We start from the raw sequence: 18,947 nt of genomic DNA on the forward strand, positions 1-18,947 counted from the left end.
TAGGGAAATCTTTTCTAGGAAAACGAAGTGGGGTGGAGGAGAACTAGGATCAGAGATGAGAAATTCTACACGCTAGTCCTGGCTTAGTTGCCAATTTTCTAAGGGATCCCTTGGGGTGTCAGTTCCTCCTCTGTAAGAGCAGGAGGGTAACTGATCACTAAGCTCCTTGCTCCAAGACTCAGCGACTCCTGGGGCAGCCCCATGGTGGGACCACAGTACACTTCCAGAGTGCAGACTCAGGGGCTGAGTAAACACAAAACTGAGGAGTGACCAGAGAGGGGGTGACAAATGAGAGACTCACTGGGAGGAAATGAGCCCCGATGGAAATAGGCAGGACTGTGGAGGAGCAAAGCAAAGTGGTGGGAGGTACGGAAGGAGCTGGCAAATGGTGGGAGTGGGGCGGTGGGGTGATGGGTGATCAGTTAGGTCATTTTATGGTAGATTCAGAGCACTGGGGTTGGGGGTGGGGGTGTGAGGGATGAGACAGCCAAACGTAATGGTTAAAAAAATTTTTTTAATGTTTATTTTTTTGAGGGAGAGAGACAGAGCATGATCAGGGGAGGGGCAGAGAGAGAGAGAGAGAGGCAGAATCTGAAGCAGTCTCCAGGCTCTGAGCTGTCAGCACAGAGTCTGATGTGGGGCTTGAACCCACAAACCACGAGATCATGACCCGAGCTGAAGTCGGCCGCTTAACTGACAGAGCCACCCAGGTGCCCCCAAGTGTAATGGTTTTAAATTGAGTGAAGAGGTGCTTGAAAACTGCTTCAGGTTTCTGATCTTAGAAATCGAGTTCTATTTTAGCCCATTTTTAAAGTATGTGATAGCTAATTATTTACTAGACTGCAAAATTTGGATGATGATCCAAGCCCTCCAAGTTAGCATAGCAAACTTATCTAGACTGTAAGCTTTGTGGAGTGAGGACTTGATTTTGTTCACCATTCTATCCCCAGCATCTGCAACAGTATCTGGCATGTAATAGTTATTCAGTAAGGGTTTGTTGAATGAAGGAATGAATGAATGAATGAATGAAAGAAAAAGAAAGAAAGAGAAAAAGGAAGAAAGAAAAAAAGAAATAAAGAGAAAGAAAGAAAGAAAGAGAAAAAGGAAGGAAGAAAGAAAGAAAGAAAGAAAGAAAGAAAGAAAGAAAGAAAGAAACATAGTGTAGGGGCCCAGAGTAGATACCGTAATATTTACTGAGCCGCCTGGAACGTGGACCCCTGCCTACCTCCTTCCCCACTCCCTCCTTTCTCCTCAGCTTCGCGTGCAGTTCTCCACAGACTCGAGGGTACAGAAAATGTTCGAGATCCTCCTGGATGAAAACAGTGAAGCGGACAAGCTGGAGAAGGTGAGTGCAGGGCAACCAGCCGGCCAGCAGAGGGCGCACCCGGGACCCCTCCCCCTCCCCCCCTCCCCCCCTCCCCCCCCTCCTCCCCCGCCACGGCCAATCTTCCGCTGCTGGTCCCACCGGATCTCAAGACAGTAACGCCCTGACCGGTCGCGGAGGAAGAGGAGGGTGTCTCCTTGAAGAACGTGGACACAAACGGGCCAAAGGTTAAGCACTTTAGAAAGCACCTGGCTATAAGGCCCAGGACTAGGGTGAGACCAATGAGGGCAGGGTTGGAGTTTTAATTTAAATTTTTGAGATTTTGTTCACTATGATTTTTTTTTTGCATTGCATTGATTTTGATATTTTAAAATATTGCATTAAATGTTACTCACCTTGATTGCCGAGGTTTTCGGTGTCCCTGTAAATGGTGCACCCAAGGCAAGTGCCTCACTTGCCATACCCAGGTTTCCACCCTGAGAGCTGTTGAAAACAACATGTTAAAATAATGTTCTAGTCCATTATAAAATGTTGTAAAAGGTCATCCTGAAATATGAGAATAGTTGCTCATAATACCATCCTCTTAGCCAAATTTGTTGCCTTTTTTTTTTTTTTTTAATGTTCCCTTCTGGTTTTTCTTCAGGGGGGAAAAATTGAACATCTGAATGGTTTTTGTTATTTGTTTATTTGAGAGAGAGAGAGCTGAGTGTGAGTGGGGGAGAGGGGAAGAGACAGAGAGAATCTTTAAGCAGGCTCCATACCCAGCACAGGGTCCGAAGCGGGGCTCAATCCCATGACCCTGGGATCACGACCTCAGCTGAAATTAAGAGTCAGATAGATGCTCAATCGACTGAGCCACCCAGGTGCCCCTGAATATTTTATAGTTATAAGAATTGGACAGACAATGCGTGGGGAATTTTTGTTAGTTTTATGATCAATAAGTCCATGTAACATGCAAATACCTTTTATAACAAACTGATGTGAGGACTTAATGAGTTGCTACAGATAAATGCACTTGGCGAGTACACAGCCCTTGACTGGTAGAGTGTTGGTGGTCCTGGTGGTACTTGCCCGGGAGTCTCTAATCAGCCTCATACCCAGCATCCCACTCCCTCTCTCTTTGCTCACCTCCTCCTTCTCTCTCTCATGAGTTCTTCCCCCAACTCCAGGGTTTCAGGTTTTGCTGAGGCCTCCTCCCCTGATCTGGGGCCATTTAAGGTATATGTATCCTCCTCAAGGTTTTAGGGTGGGAGGACACTGGAGAACTTTCTAGCTCAACTGCCTAATTTTGCAGTCTGGGACCCAGAGAGGTACCATGACTTGCCCAAGGTCACACAGCTAGCATTTAGCAGAATCAGTCCTCATACCCAGGACTCTTGAGACCCCTCTCCTGCACTGTCTGCCCACCAACCACCACCTCCCTGAGAACGCCTGTAACTTCAGATTGCCTAGAACAGGCAAACAAGCAAACCCAAAATGCTGAAACCATATTCAAGGGAAAAATTTTAAAAGAAAACAATCCACTTCTGTTAAAAGGTAAACCGTGGCATATTCATAATTTTCAGGGTTTATTTGGGCAAAATTGATTCAAGTGGGGTAGCAGCAAAACAGGAAGTGGTTAGGAGCATTGTACCTACAGGAGCCAGGGGAAAGGCTTCTAGAAAGACATGGGTGGAAAGAAAGCAATGCAATTATTTGATTGGCTATAGCTTAAGCAGTTACATTATTTGGGAAAGCCTAGTTGGCTGTGATTGACTGTTCTTAAGTTTCGATTTCTTAACCTTGAGACATTACAGGCTTCCATTTGGGTTTGCTTACATTAGCTACTAGGGCATTAATGCCACTCAGTCTAATGGCCTTCTTGTTTAAATAATTTAAGACTTCAATACCTTGGTTTAGTACTTATCCGTAAGCATACATACACGGTTTTGTTTAATGTAAGTGCAATCAGAGTGAACCTACTTCCTAATGTTTTTTCCAAGTTGCTGGGTGATCTCGTTTATGGCTCCGTGGCTACAGTATATCTCATCAAGTTGGGCTGTATGTCAGTTACTTTGTTTCTTCTGTTGTGTCATGTTCCTAGGCTAGGTCTCTGGGAGCAGGATTGTAGGGGAAGAACCCAGTATAAAGATGTTTTGGAAACCAAGTCCTCAACCAGCCCCTGCACTTGGCCCCTGCCTGAGGCCTTGGCAGCCAAACCTCACCCCCCCGCCCCCATCGTGTCCTCCCTCCTCAGGCTGCCAACAACCTCATCGTCCTGGGGCGTGAAGAAGCAGGGGCCGAGAGGATCTTCCAGAACAACGGAGTGGCCCTGCTGCTGCAGCTTGTGGACACCAAGAGGCCCGAGCTGGTGCTAGCGGCTGTGCGGACCCTGTCGGGCATGTGCAGTGGCCACCGAGCTAGGGTGAGGGCCTGGGTGTGGGGCTGGCAGCACAGGTGGCTGCCAGGCAGAAGATCTGGAGGGCGACATGTGGACAGTTAGTGGGTGGCATAAATAGACCCAGATGCCAAGTGGAGAGTGTCCCCCCACCCCCTGCCATCCTCGATTGTATGGTCCCGGATCAACAGAGATTGATCCTCTGCATTTCCCTTTGAGCTGGAAATGCATTTATGCAAAGATAAGGCTAGTGAAAGTTTATGAGGAAGAGCTGAATGCAAAGGTTATGACAGTTTACATTGTATCGTCCTAAGTTTTCCAAAGCCCGTGTATATTTTACGCGTAAAGCACATCTCAACCTAGACTCACCACATTGCAAGTGCTCAACGGCCCCATGTGGCAAAGTGGCTACTATATTGGACGGCCCAGGCTTAAACCTCTGGAAAGGGGCCTGGCTTGTGTCAAGAGCCTGCCTAGACCATGGGCCCCGTGAGGCGTAGCTGCCTGGGCTTAGTTCCCTACTGCAGGGGCATGGTGGGGATGGACGTCACCCACTTCCTAACCTGCATGGCAGCTGGAAGAGAGGGGCGGGCAGCTGACTCGTTCTTGCTGGGGGTATAGGCCACAGTGATTCTCCATGCCGTCGGGATAGACAGAATCTGTAGCCTCATGGCCGTGGAGAACGAGGAGATGTCTCTGGCCGTCTGCAACCTGCTCCAGGCTGTCATCGACTCTCTGTCAGGAGAGGACAAACGAGAACATCAAGGGAAGGAGGAAGCGCTGGTCTTAGGTAGGAGGCATTCTTCAGGTTTTTTTTCCACGGGGGTGGGGGCCAGGGAGAGTCGGTTGCCACCTTAGACGGGTCATTCCCTGTAGGTGGAGGTGGCCTGGTTTTATTTTTATATTTATTTTCTAATTAAAAGAGTGTTAGAGGCATAGGAGCGTCATTTTCAATAACTGAAAGGTGGAAGCAACTCAAGTGTCCATGTGCGGGTGAATGGATAAATAAAATGTGGTACGTCCACACAATGGAATAGTATTCAGCCTTAAAAAGGAAGGAAATTCTGACATGTGCTACAACATGGATGAACCTTGAGGACGTTATGCTAGGTGAAATAAGCCAGTGACAAAAAGATAAGTACTGTTTGATTCCACTTATGTGAGGTATCTAGAGTAGCCCAAATCATGGAGACGGAGTGCCTGGGTGGCTCGGTTGGTTAAACTTCTGACTTGGGCTCGGGTCATGATCTTGCAGTTTGCAGTTTGATCTTGCAGTTTGAGCCCCACGTCCAGACAATGCCTCCCTGCCTGCCTCCCTCCCTGCCTCCATGCATGCCTCCCTCCCTCCCTGTTTGCCTCCCTCTCTTCCTCCCTGCCTGCCTTCCTCCCTCCCTGCCTGCCTCCCTCCCTGCCTGCTTCTCTGCCTGCCTCCCTTCTTGACTACCTCCCTGTCTGCCTCCCTGCCTGCCTTCTTCCCTCCCTTCCTTCCTGCCTGCCTCCCTCCCTGCCTGCCTCCCTCTCTGCCTGCCTCCCTCCCTGCCTGCTTCCCTCCCTGCCTGCTTCCCTCCCTGCCTCCCTGTCTCCCTGTCTCCCTGCCTCCCTGCCTGCCTCCTTGCCTGCCTCCCTCCCTGCCTGCCTCCCTGCCTGCCTCCCTCCCTGCCTGCCTCCCTCCCTGCCTGCCTTCCTCCCTGCCTGCCTCACTGCCTTCCTACCTCCCTGCCTCCCTGCCTGCCTCCCTCCCTGCCAGCCTTCCTCCCTCTCTGCCTCCCTGCCTCCCTGCCTTCCTCCCTCCCTGCCTCCCTCCCTGCCTTCCTCCCTCCCTGCCTCCCTCCCTGCCTGCCTTCCTCCTTTCCTGCCTCCCTGCCTCCCTCCCAGCCTGCCTTCCTCCCTCCCTGCCTCCCTCCCTGCCTCCCTGCCTCCCTGCCTCCCTGCCTCCCTTCCTGCCTCCCTCCCTGCCTCCCTCCCTCCCTGCCTGCCTTCCTGCCTGTTTGGGATCCAACCTAGATGGAGAACAAAAATCCCTAAGATGCAGGGAAGTCAGACAGGGCAAAAGCAAGAAAAAGCATTTATCTTTTAATCCCCCAGCAGGTGGGGAAGACCTGGCATCCCTTCTGAGGCTTGAATGCAGGCTCCCAGCATGCCTGAATCTACAGGGAGTAAGATGTCTGTAAGGAGTATAAATTTCTTGTCTGGAAAACATTTTGTTAAATCAGTTTATAAAGAGCTACATGAAGTGTCCCTGGCTCTCTGCCAGTCATGCCTTGGAATAAAGAACTTTCTAAGAACCAGAGCTATTCAAGAATGGCATGGGCTGTTATAAAAGTCAGTGTGCACAGTGGCTGGAGGGCCACTGGGGGGTAATGTTTAGGGATTTGTCTCCTTTTTGGGGGGTGAGATGGGCAATTCTATACTCTCCTGGGAAATTCCAACATCCGGGATGCAGGGGATTCCATATTTCCAGAGTCCTTCTAGAAGCCTCTGCCGTTCTTGGTCCTATAGACCTGAGATTCCCTACTCTCTATTTACCCCATCCTCTCCTTCCTTAGATACCAAGAAGGACCTAAAGCAGATAACCAACCACCTGCTTGACATGCTGGTCAGTAAGAAGGTGTCTGGCCAGGGCAGGGACCAGGCCATGAACCTGCTCAATAAGAACGTCCCCAGGAAGGACCTCGCCATTCACGACAACTCACGCACCCTCTATGTGGTGGATAACGGTGAGGAGGTGGGAGGGTCTGGGGCTCGCTCCAGCCTTTCACGTGGGCACCAGAGTACCTGGCACTGAGCAGACGGCAGAAGAGGTGTGGCCCTTGTCTGGGAGAAGTCTTCAGTCCCAACTGAAAAGCCAGGAAAAGGCGTTAGCAGTTAGAACCCACCAACAGGCTGGTGGGGATACCGATCAAGACTGGGCTCTTAATTCGGGGCCCGAACACACCCGAAAACAGCTGGGCAGAGTTACCTGACAAGCGGGGGCAATGCCAAAAGCAAACAGGACCCCACCAACCATAGGATAACGTTCCTGAAGTCCATTGGTTGGCAAAATACTTCACAGGCCTTCTGGAAGGGAGAATTGGCATCTACTGTCCCATATATAGGTTCTAGCAGGTGGCCATTATATGTGTCAGCTCCGGGGCGGGGGGGTTACCCTTCTCCCAAGTCAACTTTAATTGTTCAGGAATCACACCCATGGCTTTATCATCTACTGTGACGAACTCCCACAGGTTGGATGACATATAGACCATCCTTTGATCTACAAGGTTCAAATTAGCTTTCACCGGCTTGACACATATCCTCTTGTGATACTGTGCTTCCCTGTTTGGTTTGCACAGATCTCAACAAAGTGCACTTTAACAAATGACTCTAGTGCTTAAACCTTCTCCCTCAACACTTCCCCTCCCCTTCCCAGTTCTGGTCTTTTCTGCATCCATTACAAAGGGTGAACAGCAGACCTCTTTCTCTCAGCAAGAGGACCTGCGTCCAACCACAAGCTAATGGGTAGGGCAGGTGGGAAGCAATATTTGTTATTCCAGGCACCAAAATAAGTAACTCTTGGGTAAACAGAACATGGATGTACACATCCTGTCACACTAGTGAAAAGATGCCTTGTTGAGGTTGTGTGTTGTACAAGCTGGTCTGGGAGACTTGCCTTGGGAACCATCAGGACATCCAGCCGAAAGTGAGCGTTTGGGTTCAGGGAAGGGCAATGATGGATGAGGAAGAGGTCCAGAGTGTCCTAGAGGAAGAGGAATGAGATGCTCAAAGCATGTGTGGGAATGGAAGGGAAGCATGGGGGATGGGCATTGGGGAGGTGGTGGGAAGTGAAGCAGGTGCATTCAGTGGCTCTCTTTGAGAGCCGGGCTGGGAGTTTGGGTTGGTTCATCAACTGCTTCCCATGACTCCCCAGCCCTGCCAGTGCTTTTGTGCGGGTGGTAAAGTATGCAGGGCAGAAAACATACTGCTGACATTTTTTTTAAGTTTATTTATTTTGAGAGAGAACGTGCATGCATGCACACACAGGGCAGAGAGAGAGAGAGAATCCCAAGCAGGCTCCATGCTCAGCACAGAGCCCAATCTGAGGCCTGATCTCACAACAGTGAGATCGTGACCTGAGCTGAAATCCAGAGCCAGATGCTTAGCCAACTGAGCCACCCAGGTGCCCTTGAGCACTTTTAATTCCCTCCTAACATCCAGAGTTTCACGCCTCCCAGCATCTACCTCTTCCCACTTATCTGCACCAGCTAAGGTCTGACGAACTCCTAGCCACTCCTAAAACCTGGCTCCAAAGTCAAGCTCTCAGTTATCCCAGAGGCAGCATGACATAACTGTTAATATCGTGGGCGTTGAAATCAGACGTTGCTGGGAGAGCGCCGTTACAATGTCACTTGCTAGCTGCCAGTTGCTTTGGGGCAACTTAGTTGACTTCTCCATGCCTTGGTTTTCTGCTCTGAAAAATGGGAATTATGATTTCTAACCAGTAGTTTTTTGTTAGGATTAAACGGGGTAATGTGTATGAAGCTCTCGGCACATAGTAAGTGCTCAAAATAATTTACAACTCTTTGTTGGAGCAAATCACCCCATCTGCAGTGTTAACCACTCTGTCTTTATCACACCTGCTGTCCTCATTACACCTTACTATAATCTTTATGTGACTGTTCCTTATTGCGTTTTGAACTTTTTGAGAAGAGGATTGTGTCCTTTATTTCAGTATTCAGTGCCTAAAAATTGCCCGTTGATTTATCCACTTATTCATTCATTTATTCAACAAATACGCAATGATCGAATTAACCTGATGGGTAATAGGAAGTCACTGAAGATTCTTCCACAGAAGAGAGAAGAGATAGCGATCATAAATAGCGAATGTAGCAATTACTAAATAAATAAAATGATGTGTCTGGATTGGCCCCAAATGGTTACCATACATCACCTCACTGAGTCCTCAAACTCTCTGTGGTAGGTAGCAGTGTTCCCATTTTACAGAAACTGAGACCTGGGGAAGAGAGAATATCAAATAGTATTTGAGGAAGGCTATACCATCGAATGTTAACACTGGTACTCAGTCCTCTGAGATCAACTACCACAGTGGGAGGTGGATTGCTCACCTAGGGGCAGAGTTAGGTGTAGAGCCCGGGCCTCTTGGCCCCATTTCAGTGCCCTTCGCTCTGGATAAGCCATGTGCTGTGTAAAGGCAAGCTGGAGAGAAGCTGGCGTTAAGACAACCGAATGAGAGGGTGTGTTTGTGAGGAGAGACCCAGCAGGAAGCTGACACTTGCCATCATCTGCCCTGCAGGCCTGAGGAAGATCTTGAAGGTGGTGGGGCAGGTTCCAGATCTGCCATCCTGCCTGCCTCTGACTGACAACACCCGCATGCTGGCCTCTATCCTCATCAACAAGCTCTACGATGACCTGCGCTGTGACCCAGAGCGTGATCACTTCCGCAAGATCTGCGAGGAGTACATCACGTGAGTCTCCTGGACGCCCCGCGGGGTCGGGCTCTGTATTAGTTATCAATGGCTGTGTAACAAATCACCCCAAAATGGAGCAGCTTAAAATAACAGCAACTGTTTATTATCTCACAGTTTGACAGCAGTTTGGGAGTGGGTAGGCTGGGTGGATCTGGCTGTGGGGCTCTCACGAACTTACAGTCATATGTCGTCCTGGGCTGCAGTCATCTGAAGGCTTGACTGAGGCTGGAAGATCTGCTTCCAAGGTGGTGCACTCATATGGATGGCATGTTGGTGCCGCTTGTTGGCGGGAGGCCTCGGTTCCTCCCCGTGTGGACCTCCCCGTGTCATTACCACGTGGTAGCTGGTTTCCCCTAGAGTGAGTGATTCAAGAGAGCAAGGCCGAAGTGGCGATGTCTTCTATCACCTCGCTTCAGAAGTCACACACGATCACTCCCACCACATTCTATGCATGAGAAGCAAGTCATTAAGGATGGTCTACATTTAAGAGGGGGGGAATTTGGCTCTACCTTTTGCACAGAAGAGTGTCAAATATTTTGGGGCTTATTTTAAACCTACCACAAGCTCCTGTGGTTGAAGGAACAAATGTCCGCTTATCAAGGAGGGAGCGAGACCGGGCTTTGTCAGGTTTAAGCACCGTGTGGCCTTGCAGAGACTAGACAGGAGCCTGGGACTCTCAACAGTGGAATTCTGGGTCTCCCCACTGTCACTCAACCATCATTGTGACTCAGATGCTCTCTCTGCGTCTCCGTTTTTTTTGTGTGCCCTCTCCCATTCCCTCCCACTGCTACGCGGTCTTTTAACCCTTTATTCCAATGATCCTCAGACTTGTAGATTATTCAGATTTCTGGGACCCTACTTGACTCAGTAGTCTGGGATGTGGCTCAGGAAGTTACATGTTTAAAAAGTATCCCAGGTGAGTCTTCGGAGAGTGGAGCCACTCTGCTTTTCCTTTCTCCCCTCCCGGGGTTGGCACAGTTTTCCTCTAAAGGGCTGGAGGAAATATTTTATATTTGCTGGGATGTGCAGCCCTCTAGTGTATACTTTAAAAAAAAACCCTTTAAACCACGAAAACCATTCTCAGCCTCTCGGACTTGGCCAAGCAGCCGAGGTTTGCCAGCTCCTGCTCAATCCCGTCGCTTCACCTGACCCCCGAATGTTTCCCTGAAAGCTCTTCAGGCCTTCTCTGGTCTTTCTCTACCTCGGCTTCAGCTTTGGCAGCTAACTTCTTGAGTCTCTCATGAGGTCCCAAATTGAGTTCCAGTAACTGTCACCCAGCCAGACCTTGTGAGGGCAGAGGATTTTGAAGGAGGGCCCCTCCCAGCCAGCCTGTGGAATGTTGCCTCTGCACAGGCCTGCCCCTGGACCAGCCACCAGCCCCTGGACCAGTCATGGAGGTTGAGTGAGTCTCTGAGGCGCCTGAAGAGACCTCCCCTCGCCCCCCAGCACAAAGGGTGTAATCCCTACCCTGCTCTGTCAGGGGCCGGGTTGAGTGGAACCAGCACAGAGGGCAGACCTGACTGATTGTGAAAGGCTCTGGCTTCCCTGGTGCTGAGTGGAGACAGGAGGTACAGGATGCAGAATGTCAGAACCGGAGGGGCTCTCGGAGCTTCCAAAGCTGCCTTCTCTCCGACAGGGACTTGCTCAGGTCATCCAGCCTCGCAGAGGCAGATGTGGGACCAGAGCCCGGGTCTGCGACTCCTGCTTGATCTGAGGTTCTCCTGCCTAGTCCGGGTCGCCCTCTTTCTTTCATTCGTAACAGCTGCATTTCCACTGTGCCCGTCTGCCCTGATCCCTCCCATCAAACCAACCGTGGCAGGTCACCAAAAGATCAGAGGACTTGTCATGAGTGACATCCCCATGCGGAGATTCTCCCACAGGGTAGATGGTCGTAGATTCCAAAAGCAAGGCAGAAGGCTCACCCACTGGGGGAAGGGACTGAGACCAGACGGGGGTGTCACCACCTCCGGCTACTGCGTGACTTGGTCACATCGCAGAGTAATGCAGCGTGCCGGGCTCCACGGTAGGCCCTTTTGTGTTGTTGTGGCTGCTGTTCTGTCCCACTAGACGGCCCAGCTGCTGGGAAGCCTGTTGACTGACAGCTGTCACCCGCAACCTTTCCTTGGGACTTGCCTCAGCTGGGGACAGCCGCGTCACCCTTCCCAGGGTGGCCAGCATCCAATGACTTGTCCCTCCCCCGCCAACTAGAAACAGCTTGGGCGTGTGTCCCAGCTGTAGCACTCATTACAGGCGGAAGCTTTCTGGTGACTGAGTCGCAGCCTAGCGTGTCCCAATGCTCAGTCTTGCTTCCTTCCCTTCTCCCCCATGAGCTGATCCCAAGAACTCTCCCTAATAAACTTCTCACATGTCAATCCCCATCCCTCTGAGTGTGCTTCTTGGGGGACACAGCCCATGGCACGTCTGTTATATTACTTGTCCTCATCATAACTCTGATAAGTAGTAAGACTACTACTGTCCATTTATGGGTCAGGAAGCTGAGCTTCCGTGGATTGCCCAAGGTCACCTGGCACACGAGTGGTGGATCCGGGTTGTGAATTCAAGTCTGTCTGCCCCTCAGATCCCACACTCTTCCCACCCACCTTCAGCCAGTTCTCTTAACCACCTTCCCTCTATTTTAGGAGCAAGTTTGACCCCCAGGACATGGACAAGAACGTGATTGCCATTCAGACAGTGTCGGGGATCCTGCAAGGCCCCTTTGACCTGGGCAATCAGCTGCTGGGACTGAAAGGTGTGATGGAGATGATGGTAGCCCTGTGTGGCTCGGAGCGTGAGGTAGACCAGCTGGTGGCCGTGGAGGCCCTCATCCATGCCTCCACCAAGCTCAGCCGCGCCACCTTCATCATCACCAATGGCGTATCGCTGCTCAAAGAGATCTACAAGACCACCAAAAACGAGAAGATCAAGATCCGCACACTGGTGGTGAGTGTTGGTAGCAGGCTTCGTGCCGGGGCACCAGGGGCACCAAGATGAGCGAGGGGTGGCCCCATCCGTGAGAAGACCGTGCAGTAGGGGGCGCTCAGCCCTATCCATGGGCCCCCGCAGAGCAGGGTGATAAGTAGGAGGCTGTGAGAATGGAGATTCAGGAGGGTGGGCGCTGCTGTTTACCCCTGGGGACCTTTGCCTCCACGCTTTTCAACAACGCTGACACCGAGGAGCTTCTGTCCAACCGGTATTTTCAGAGCAAACTCTAAAAAGTCAGTTTGTTTCCTTAATCAGTTTCTAGGTGGCACAGATGACCGGCTTCACTTTTTCCAATCTCATTTAACAGAAAGTATTTTCGTGGGTCTTTTACTTTGCTTGTAAACAATTACAGTGAGGATCGGAGTCATTGATCTGTTTGGTGGTGGTTGTTTGTATCAGTTTCTAAAACAAGCTGGTTATAGCTTCTGCCACCGTGAGTTTTCTCTTACGGAAGGCCTGTTTTCCCAATAAGAGTGCAGTTTCTCCCTGAGGAAATTCTGCACATCTGAGTTTGTTACATACAAGGTCTGTCTGCCAATATCTTTCACCATTGCAGTTTCTGATAAGATTAGTATTGTCTTGTGCTCATTTTGCAAGACAACAGACACAGAGCCATCTGTGGGGTCAAAATGGTGGTGGAAAGGGGCAGAGTAAAAACTCCAGCTTTTGGGAACATCTGCCCTATCCTGGAAGCCTCAGGGAAGGCATCTTGGAAGAGGTGACCCCTGAGCTGAGGTTTGTAGTATGCACAGAGGTTTATCGAGGCAAAGAAAAAGGGGCAAAGGGACGAGTTTGAGCAAGGCCTTGTCCCCAAGTGTCTCTGATTCTACCAGCGTGTCCCTTCCTCCCCAGGGGCTCTGTAAGCTCGGCTCTGCAGGTGGTACAGACTATGGCCTCAGGCAGTTTGCTGAAGGGTCGACAGAGAAGCTGGCCAAACAGTGTCGCAAGTAAGGGGGTCCTATTTCCCTGGGCCCGCCATCTCCTCTCTGGGGTGTGCTCTAGTGGGGCCACATTGTGAAACGCTCCTCACCTGCTACCCACTAACCTGAAATGGCTCCACCATCTTGACCGGAGCCATGGCACTCTTCCCCAGCGCTCTTCCTCCCTGATTTCCAGGTGGCTGTGCAATGCGTCCATAGATACCCGGACCCGGCGATGGGCAGTGGAGGGCCTGGCCTACCTCACGCTGGATGCTGACGTGAAAGACGACTTTGTCCAGGACATCCCTGCCCTGCAGGCCATGTTTGAGCTGGCCAAGGCAAGCGTGGCCCTGACCTCTGGCCTCAGGAAAGGTCTACTGGATTCAGGCTCACAGGGTCCTCCCCTGAGCCTGGGAAATTGGACTCCTGTGTCTTTATCCTGGCCCTGCCCCTACTGCCCACGTAAACCAGATTGGTTATTTCCCTCTGTCTGGCCGTCATTTTACCTGACCATAAAATGGGCTCATGATTCTTTGTGGCTGCCAGGCAGTGGGAAGATGAATAAGAGGACGGTGAAGTCCTGAGGGACTGACAGCCAGTGGCTAGCCCTTTCTGGGCCCCTCCCTCCTTCCCAGCGCTGGGCCAATCCCTGGCTCTTTTCCACCACCAAAGGGAGAAGGAAGTTATCACCAGGGCCAGACCAGAGGAGTCTAGCCCCCACCCCATCCCATGGCAAAGCGTGTTGGACTGGGCTTTTGAAAGAGGCACAGAGTACCAAAAGGGTGCCCATTTGTACTCCCAGGGGTGCTGTTGCAGGTGCAGGAGAAATTTCTGCCCACCCTGCTTGAGTAGAGCTGGTTCCTCCTCCCTCTGTGCCGCCTGCTTGCCTCCAAGCTGGGCAGCACCAGCCATATTCCTCCCAAACCAACTCACCAACCAGGCCAGGGGACCGTCTTGGAAGCAGAGATTTGTTCTAAAGTTTCCTTTCTGCCTTTCCCCTCCTTCCCCTCACCCGGTAACTCCAGACCACAGACAAGACTATCCTGTATTCTGTGGCCACCACCCTGGTGAACTGCACCAACAGCTACGATGTCAAGGAGGTAATCCCCGAGCTGGTGCAGCTCGCCAAGTTCTCCAAGCAGCACGTGCCTGAGGAGCACCCTAAGGTGAGGATAGGGATGATGCTGGAGGGTCACCAGGCCAGCTGAGAGGTGGAACCGAAGGACAGTGATGTCTGGGTGCTGTGTGTATGTGCTTGGGAGGATTTGGCACAGGACACAAATAATTTGAAGATGATCATGGCAAATCTCTCCCATTAGGTGACGCTCATTTCCCCCTTACTTAAAAAAAAATTTTTTTTTAATGTTTATTTTTGAGAGAGAGAGACAGAGAGAGAAAGCGCATGCGCGAGCATGAGCGGGGGAGGAGCAGAGAGAGAGGGAGCCACAGAATCCGAAACAAACTCCAGGCTCTGAGCTGTCAGCACAGAGCCTGACGCGGGGCTCGAAGTCACAAACCGCGAGATCATGACCTGAGCCTAAGCCGAAGCTCAACCGACTGAACCACCCAGGCGCCCCTCCCCCTTACTTTTAATGTTCTATGGGGAGTGGGGAGTAAGGATCCAACCATTAGTCTGAAAAACCAAATGGAGCTACGATGAACATTTGGCAATTTATGTTGCTGGTTTCATGAACATCAGACCATGTATTTCATGTTTCCAACAATTACAGAAATTTTGTTTCCTGGGATATCTGGCTTTGGGGATCTGGGTGTTAAGTAGAAATAATGAGACAGGGGAGAGAGGCCCGTCAGCGGTAGCCCAGATGTTACAAAATCTCCTTGGGGCCCTCCCCAGTGATTCCCTGCACTCAAGGGTATGCTTTGTACATGGTTTGAATATGAACGTATAGATATTTCCAGCCAGTAAAAGATTTAGATTTTTGTAAATCTGTCAGCACAGAGCTCAATGTGGGGGTTGAACCCACAGACCGTGAGATCGTGACCAGGGCCGAAACCAAGAGTCGGACATTCAACTAAATGAGTCACTCAGGTGCCCCCTTCTTGCCTCCCTCTTATTGAGACCCTCATGATTATGCTGGGCCTACCCGGATAATCCAAGATTATCTCCCTGTCTCAAGATCCTTGATTTAATCACATCTGCAGAGTCCTTTTTGCCATGTAAGGTGATATTCACAGGTTCTGGGGATTCGGATGTGGACATCTTTGGAGGTCATTATTCAGCCTGCCATAAGCAGTCAGAAATGCACCACCTTTAGTTCCAACATAGATTGGCCTGGTGCCTGGGCTCTTTCCCCATTGCTACCCTTTTGTCTCCCCAGGACAAGAAGGACTTTATAGACATGCGTGTGAAGCGGCTTTTGAAGGCTGGTGTCACCTCTGCCCTGGCCTGCATGGTGAAAGCAGACAGTGCCATTCTCACCGACCAGACCAAAGAGCTGCTGGCCAGGTGGGGCTGCAGTGGGCCAGGGCTGGGGTCTGAGGGAGCTGGGGATGAGAGGCTGGGCAGGGAGATAGAGATAGCAGGGAAGTCAATGAGGGAATGAGCCATTGGAGGGATCTGGAAAGGAGACAGAGGAGATCGACATTGAAGAGTGATGTGGCAGGGCAGGTCATCCCAGGTGGAGGTTTGCATCGGGAGGAAAGAGGTCACTGTCCATCCTGGTTAGCTGCCTCCCAGGCCCCGAGTGGGACCTGCTATTCCAAAGATGGGGAGGCAGACAGGCTCACAGGTACAATACGATGCATCGGGTGCCATGATGGGGCAAATACAAAGGGTTGGTTGGAGCACAAGCAGTGGCACCCACCAGCCAACTGGAGGGGAGGTGGGAGGGCAGCCAGGATAGGCCTCTTGGAGGATGTGGTAACTCAATGGAACCACGAGGTGAGAAAAGGAGCCACCCAAGTTCCAGGGAGGAAGAGTTCCAGGCAGAGGGGACGGAGGGAGAAGGAGTCAGTGAGATGAGATTCTCCTGCAGCATGTCTGGAGCATGGAGAGCACAGGAGGGAGCCATGCTAGTAGGACCAGAGAGGGGGATGAGGGTCAGATCACAGAGGTCCTGGGCTGCATCTGCACTGAAGAGTTTCTCCTGGTTGATGGGCAGCAGGGAGCCATTTGTTGCCTTCCCAAATAGGGATGGGGGCTCTTTGCTGCCTCACTTGGCTTTACTTTCTCCCCAGCTCCTTACATCCATGGCAGTATCTTGCCAAGCTGCCTAATGATGGGGCAGGTGCAGCACTTTCCAGGGCTTCACTGGGTCTGACTGGCTGGCCTGCTGATGCCTGGGAAAGGTTCACATGATGTGTCCTTTATCCTTGCCCTACAGGGTATTCCTGGCACTGTGTGATAACCCAAAAGACCGAGGAACCATTGTGGCTCAAGGTGGTGGCAAGGTAATTGGTGGGATAAGGTTCTTGCCATCCTAAAAGATGATCCACTGGGGAAGAGCAACGGTGTGTGTGTGTGTGTGTGTGTGTGTGTGTGTGTGTGTGTTTGTGTGTGTATGCTCTTTGCCTGGTCCAAAAATAAAATATGCTTGCTCCAACCTAACCTCCTTGGAACACTGTCATTCAAGTATCTGTCCTGTCTGTGCTGATGGTCCCAAATCAACTTCTGTCTGATTTTATGGTGTGTCATGGGATTTACTGTGGAATCCCATTCATGCTCCTTGCTATGGGAAGGAAGCAAGGTACAGATACACAGACCGTGGATGTTGCTGTAGAAGACTTGTCTTTGGGTCCTTGCTCGTCCCCTTTTTAGCTGGATAACTTTGGGCAAATGACTGTCTCCCTGAGCCCCAGTTTCCTCATCTGTAAAATGGGAGGGGGGATCACACATTCGCTCTGCAGAATGTCACAAGGATTACAGAAATACTCTTAAAGTATTGGTTCATAGTAGGTGCTCAGTAAGTGTCTGCCGTGATGATTAGGTTTGACTTAGGAAGTAAAAAGTCAGTGTGTCGATCTATTTATTTTTCCAAAAACAAACAGTATGTATGGATGGGGAATGTGGGGGAAGACACCAAAGTGTGCTGGGAGGCAGGGGGAGCCATCCATGGTTACATATTTAATCGTTTTCTGTGATGCTCAAGGGTTGTTTATGTTGTAGAGTCTTCCTGAACTCCTTTTTTTTTTTTAAGTTTATTTATTTTGAGAGAAAGAGAGAGGGGGCAGACAGAGAGGGAGAGAGAGAATCTCAGACAGCCTCTGCACTGTCAATGGGGCTTGATCTCATGAACCATGAGATCATGACCTGAGCCAAGACCAAGAGTCAGACACTTAACTGACTGGGTCAACCAGGCGCCCCTAGTTGTCCTGAACTTCTAATGGAATAGGCAGACAGCAGCTAGAGGAAGAGGATGGGGAGAGAGGTCTCTGGATGTCTGTGACCAAAGAGTGACCATGCCCTCTCTTGCAGGCACTGCTTCCCCTGGCTTTGGAGGGCACAGACGTGGGCAAGGTGAAGGCAGCCCATGCCCTGGCAAAGATCGCCGCCGTGTCCAATCCAGACATCGCCTTCCCGGGGGAGCGGGTGGGTGCTGGTGCCGGGGCAGCGGAGGGGTGGGGGAAGGGGGCATTGGGAGAAGTCTCCTTTGCTCCTAGGGGCCTTTGCACCCTACCCCAGGCCTGGGAGGGGGCATGGTGTTGTCACAGAGAGGACAATGAGTTGGAGGTGCCTGGCTCTGCCTCTGACTAATGGGACTGTCCTCTTGGAAACTCAGTTATCTCATCTGCAAAGTAAGGAAAGTAATCCTGCCTCTCAGGGTCATTGTGAAGCCTGAGTCAGACAGTGGGTGGGCAAGGAATTTGGAAATTCTAAAGCCTAGCATCTATTGATGTTTGGGTCTGGGGGAACGTGGTCTCCACCCAACTCACTCCTTGACTCCTCCACACAGGTGTATGAGGTGGTGCGGCCCCTCGTGAGTCTCCTGGACACACAGCGGGATGGGCTCCAGAACTACGAGGCTCTCCTGGGCCTCACCAATCTGTCTGGGCGAAGTGACAGACTCCGGTGAGTAGGGTGGGGAGAGAGCAGCGGGGAGAGATGTGCCCCTTGCAGGGTTTGGTGGAAATTTCGTGTACACACCCTGTGTGCTTTCCTCTGAGGACAGGATCGAAGGCAATGGGCAGAAACAACAGTGGGAGGGTTTCGAGTTAGCACATAGTGAATGTAGGAAGGCAAAGGATATTATTTCCTTCTGATGGAAGTAGTAAAAAAAGATATCCAGATGGATGGGTGGGGATAAAACAGATTCCTTCTTGGGAGCCAAGGAGACGGTGGAGAGCTTTGGGTTGAGATTCTTTCAGTTGGTTGCAAGTGGCAGAAAACTCAACTCAGAATGGTTTCAGCATAGAGGGGATTTAAGGACTCATGTAAATAAAAAGCCTGGGGTGACCAGAAGCAGGTGCAGCTTGATACAAGGGTTACAAAGCTTCCCCACCTCCCCACTTTTTCTTTACCACTTTCCCTACTTTTCCCACGTTCCTACTTCTGTCCACTTCTGCCTGTGTTGTCTTAATTATCAAATGGGCTCTTCCCCTCGATTGTGATCACAAGGGTTGCTCCAGACCTCACATCTTCTGGGCTTCATGGCCAGCAGGAGAGAGAGAAAGACTCTCTCTTCTGCACCAATAATACAGAAGAATCTCCAGCCTGGTGACATGTTCACCCCAGACCCCATTGCTATGGCCAGGATGTTATGCTATCATTTAGCTTATGCCCTTTGGTGCCTCTACTGGAGCTGGGGGTGGGATCGATGTTGTCCAAACCCTGATGAGGGCGTGGGAGGGAACCACCAGCAGGGTGGAGTGGCCCTTGGATGGCCCAAAACTCCAAATGCTCACTCCAGAGGACTCAGTCGCCT

General features: G+C 51.0%; 1 protein-coding gene across 1 annotated transcript in view; it reads left to right on the forward strand.

The window, feature by feature from the left end:
- The window catches only part of UNC45B (unc-45 myosin chaperone B), a 34,861-nt gene that overhangs the window by 3,810 nt on the left and 12,104 nt on the right, over nt 1–18,947 (forward strand). Inside the window, exons 5-17 of the mRNA XM_030295190.1 lie at nt 1,256–1,345; nt 3,561–3,728; nt 4,323–4,491; nt 6,248–6,418; nt 8,989–9,160; nt 11,803–12,103; nt 12,998–13,092; nt 13,262–13,403; nt 14,091–14,231; nt 15,405–15,532; nt 16,410–16,476; nt 17,501–17,614; nt 17,979–18,094. Of these exons, the coding sequence (XP_030151050.1) occupies nt 1,256–1,345; nt 3,561–3,728; nt 4,323–4,491; nt 6,248–6,418; nt 8,989–9,160; nt 11,803–12,103; nt 12,998–13,092; nt 13,262–13,403; nt 14,091–14,231; nt 15,405–15,532; nt 16,410–16,476; nt 17,501–17,614; nt 17,979–18,094 (1,874 nt within the window). The remainder of the gene's footprint in view (nt 1–1,255; nt 1,346–3,560; nt 3,729–4,322; nt 4,492–6,247; nt 6,419–8,988; nt 9,161–11,802; nt 12,104–12,997; nt 13,093–13,261; nt 13,404–14,090; nt 14,232–15,404; nt 15,533–16,409; nt 16,477–17,500; nt 17,615–17,978; nt 18,095–18,947) is intronic.

The sequence above is a fragment of the Lynx canadensis genome, chromosome E1 (assembly GCF_007474595.2).
Source record: "Lynx canadensis isolate LIC74 chromosome E1, mLynCan4.pri.v2, whole genome shotgun sequence".
Taxonomy (NCBI): Eukaryota; Metazoa; Chordata; class Mammalia; order Carnivora; family Felidae; genus Lynx; species Lynx canadensis.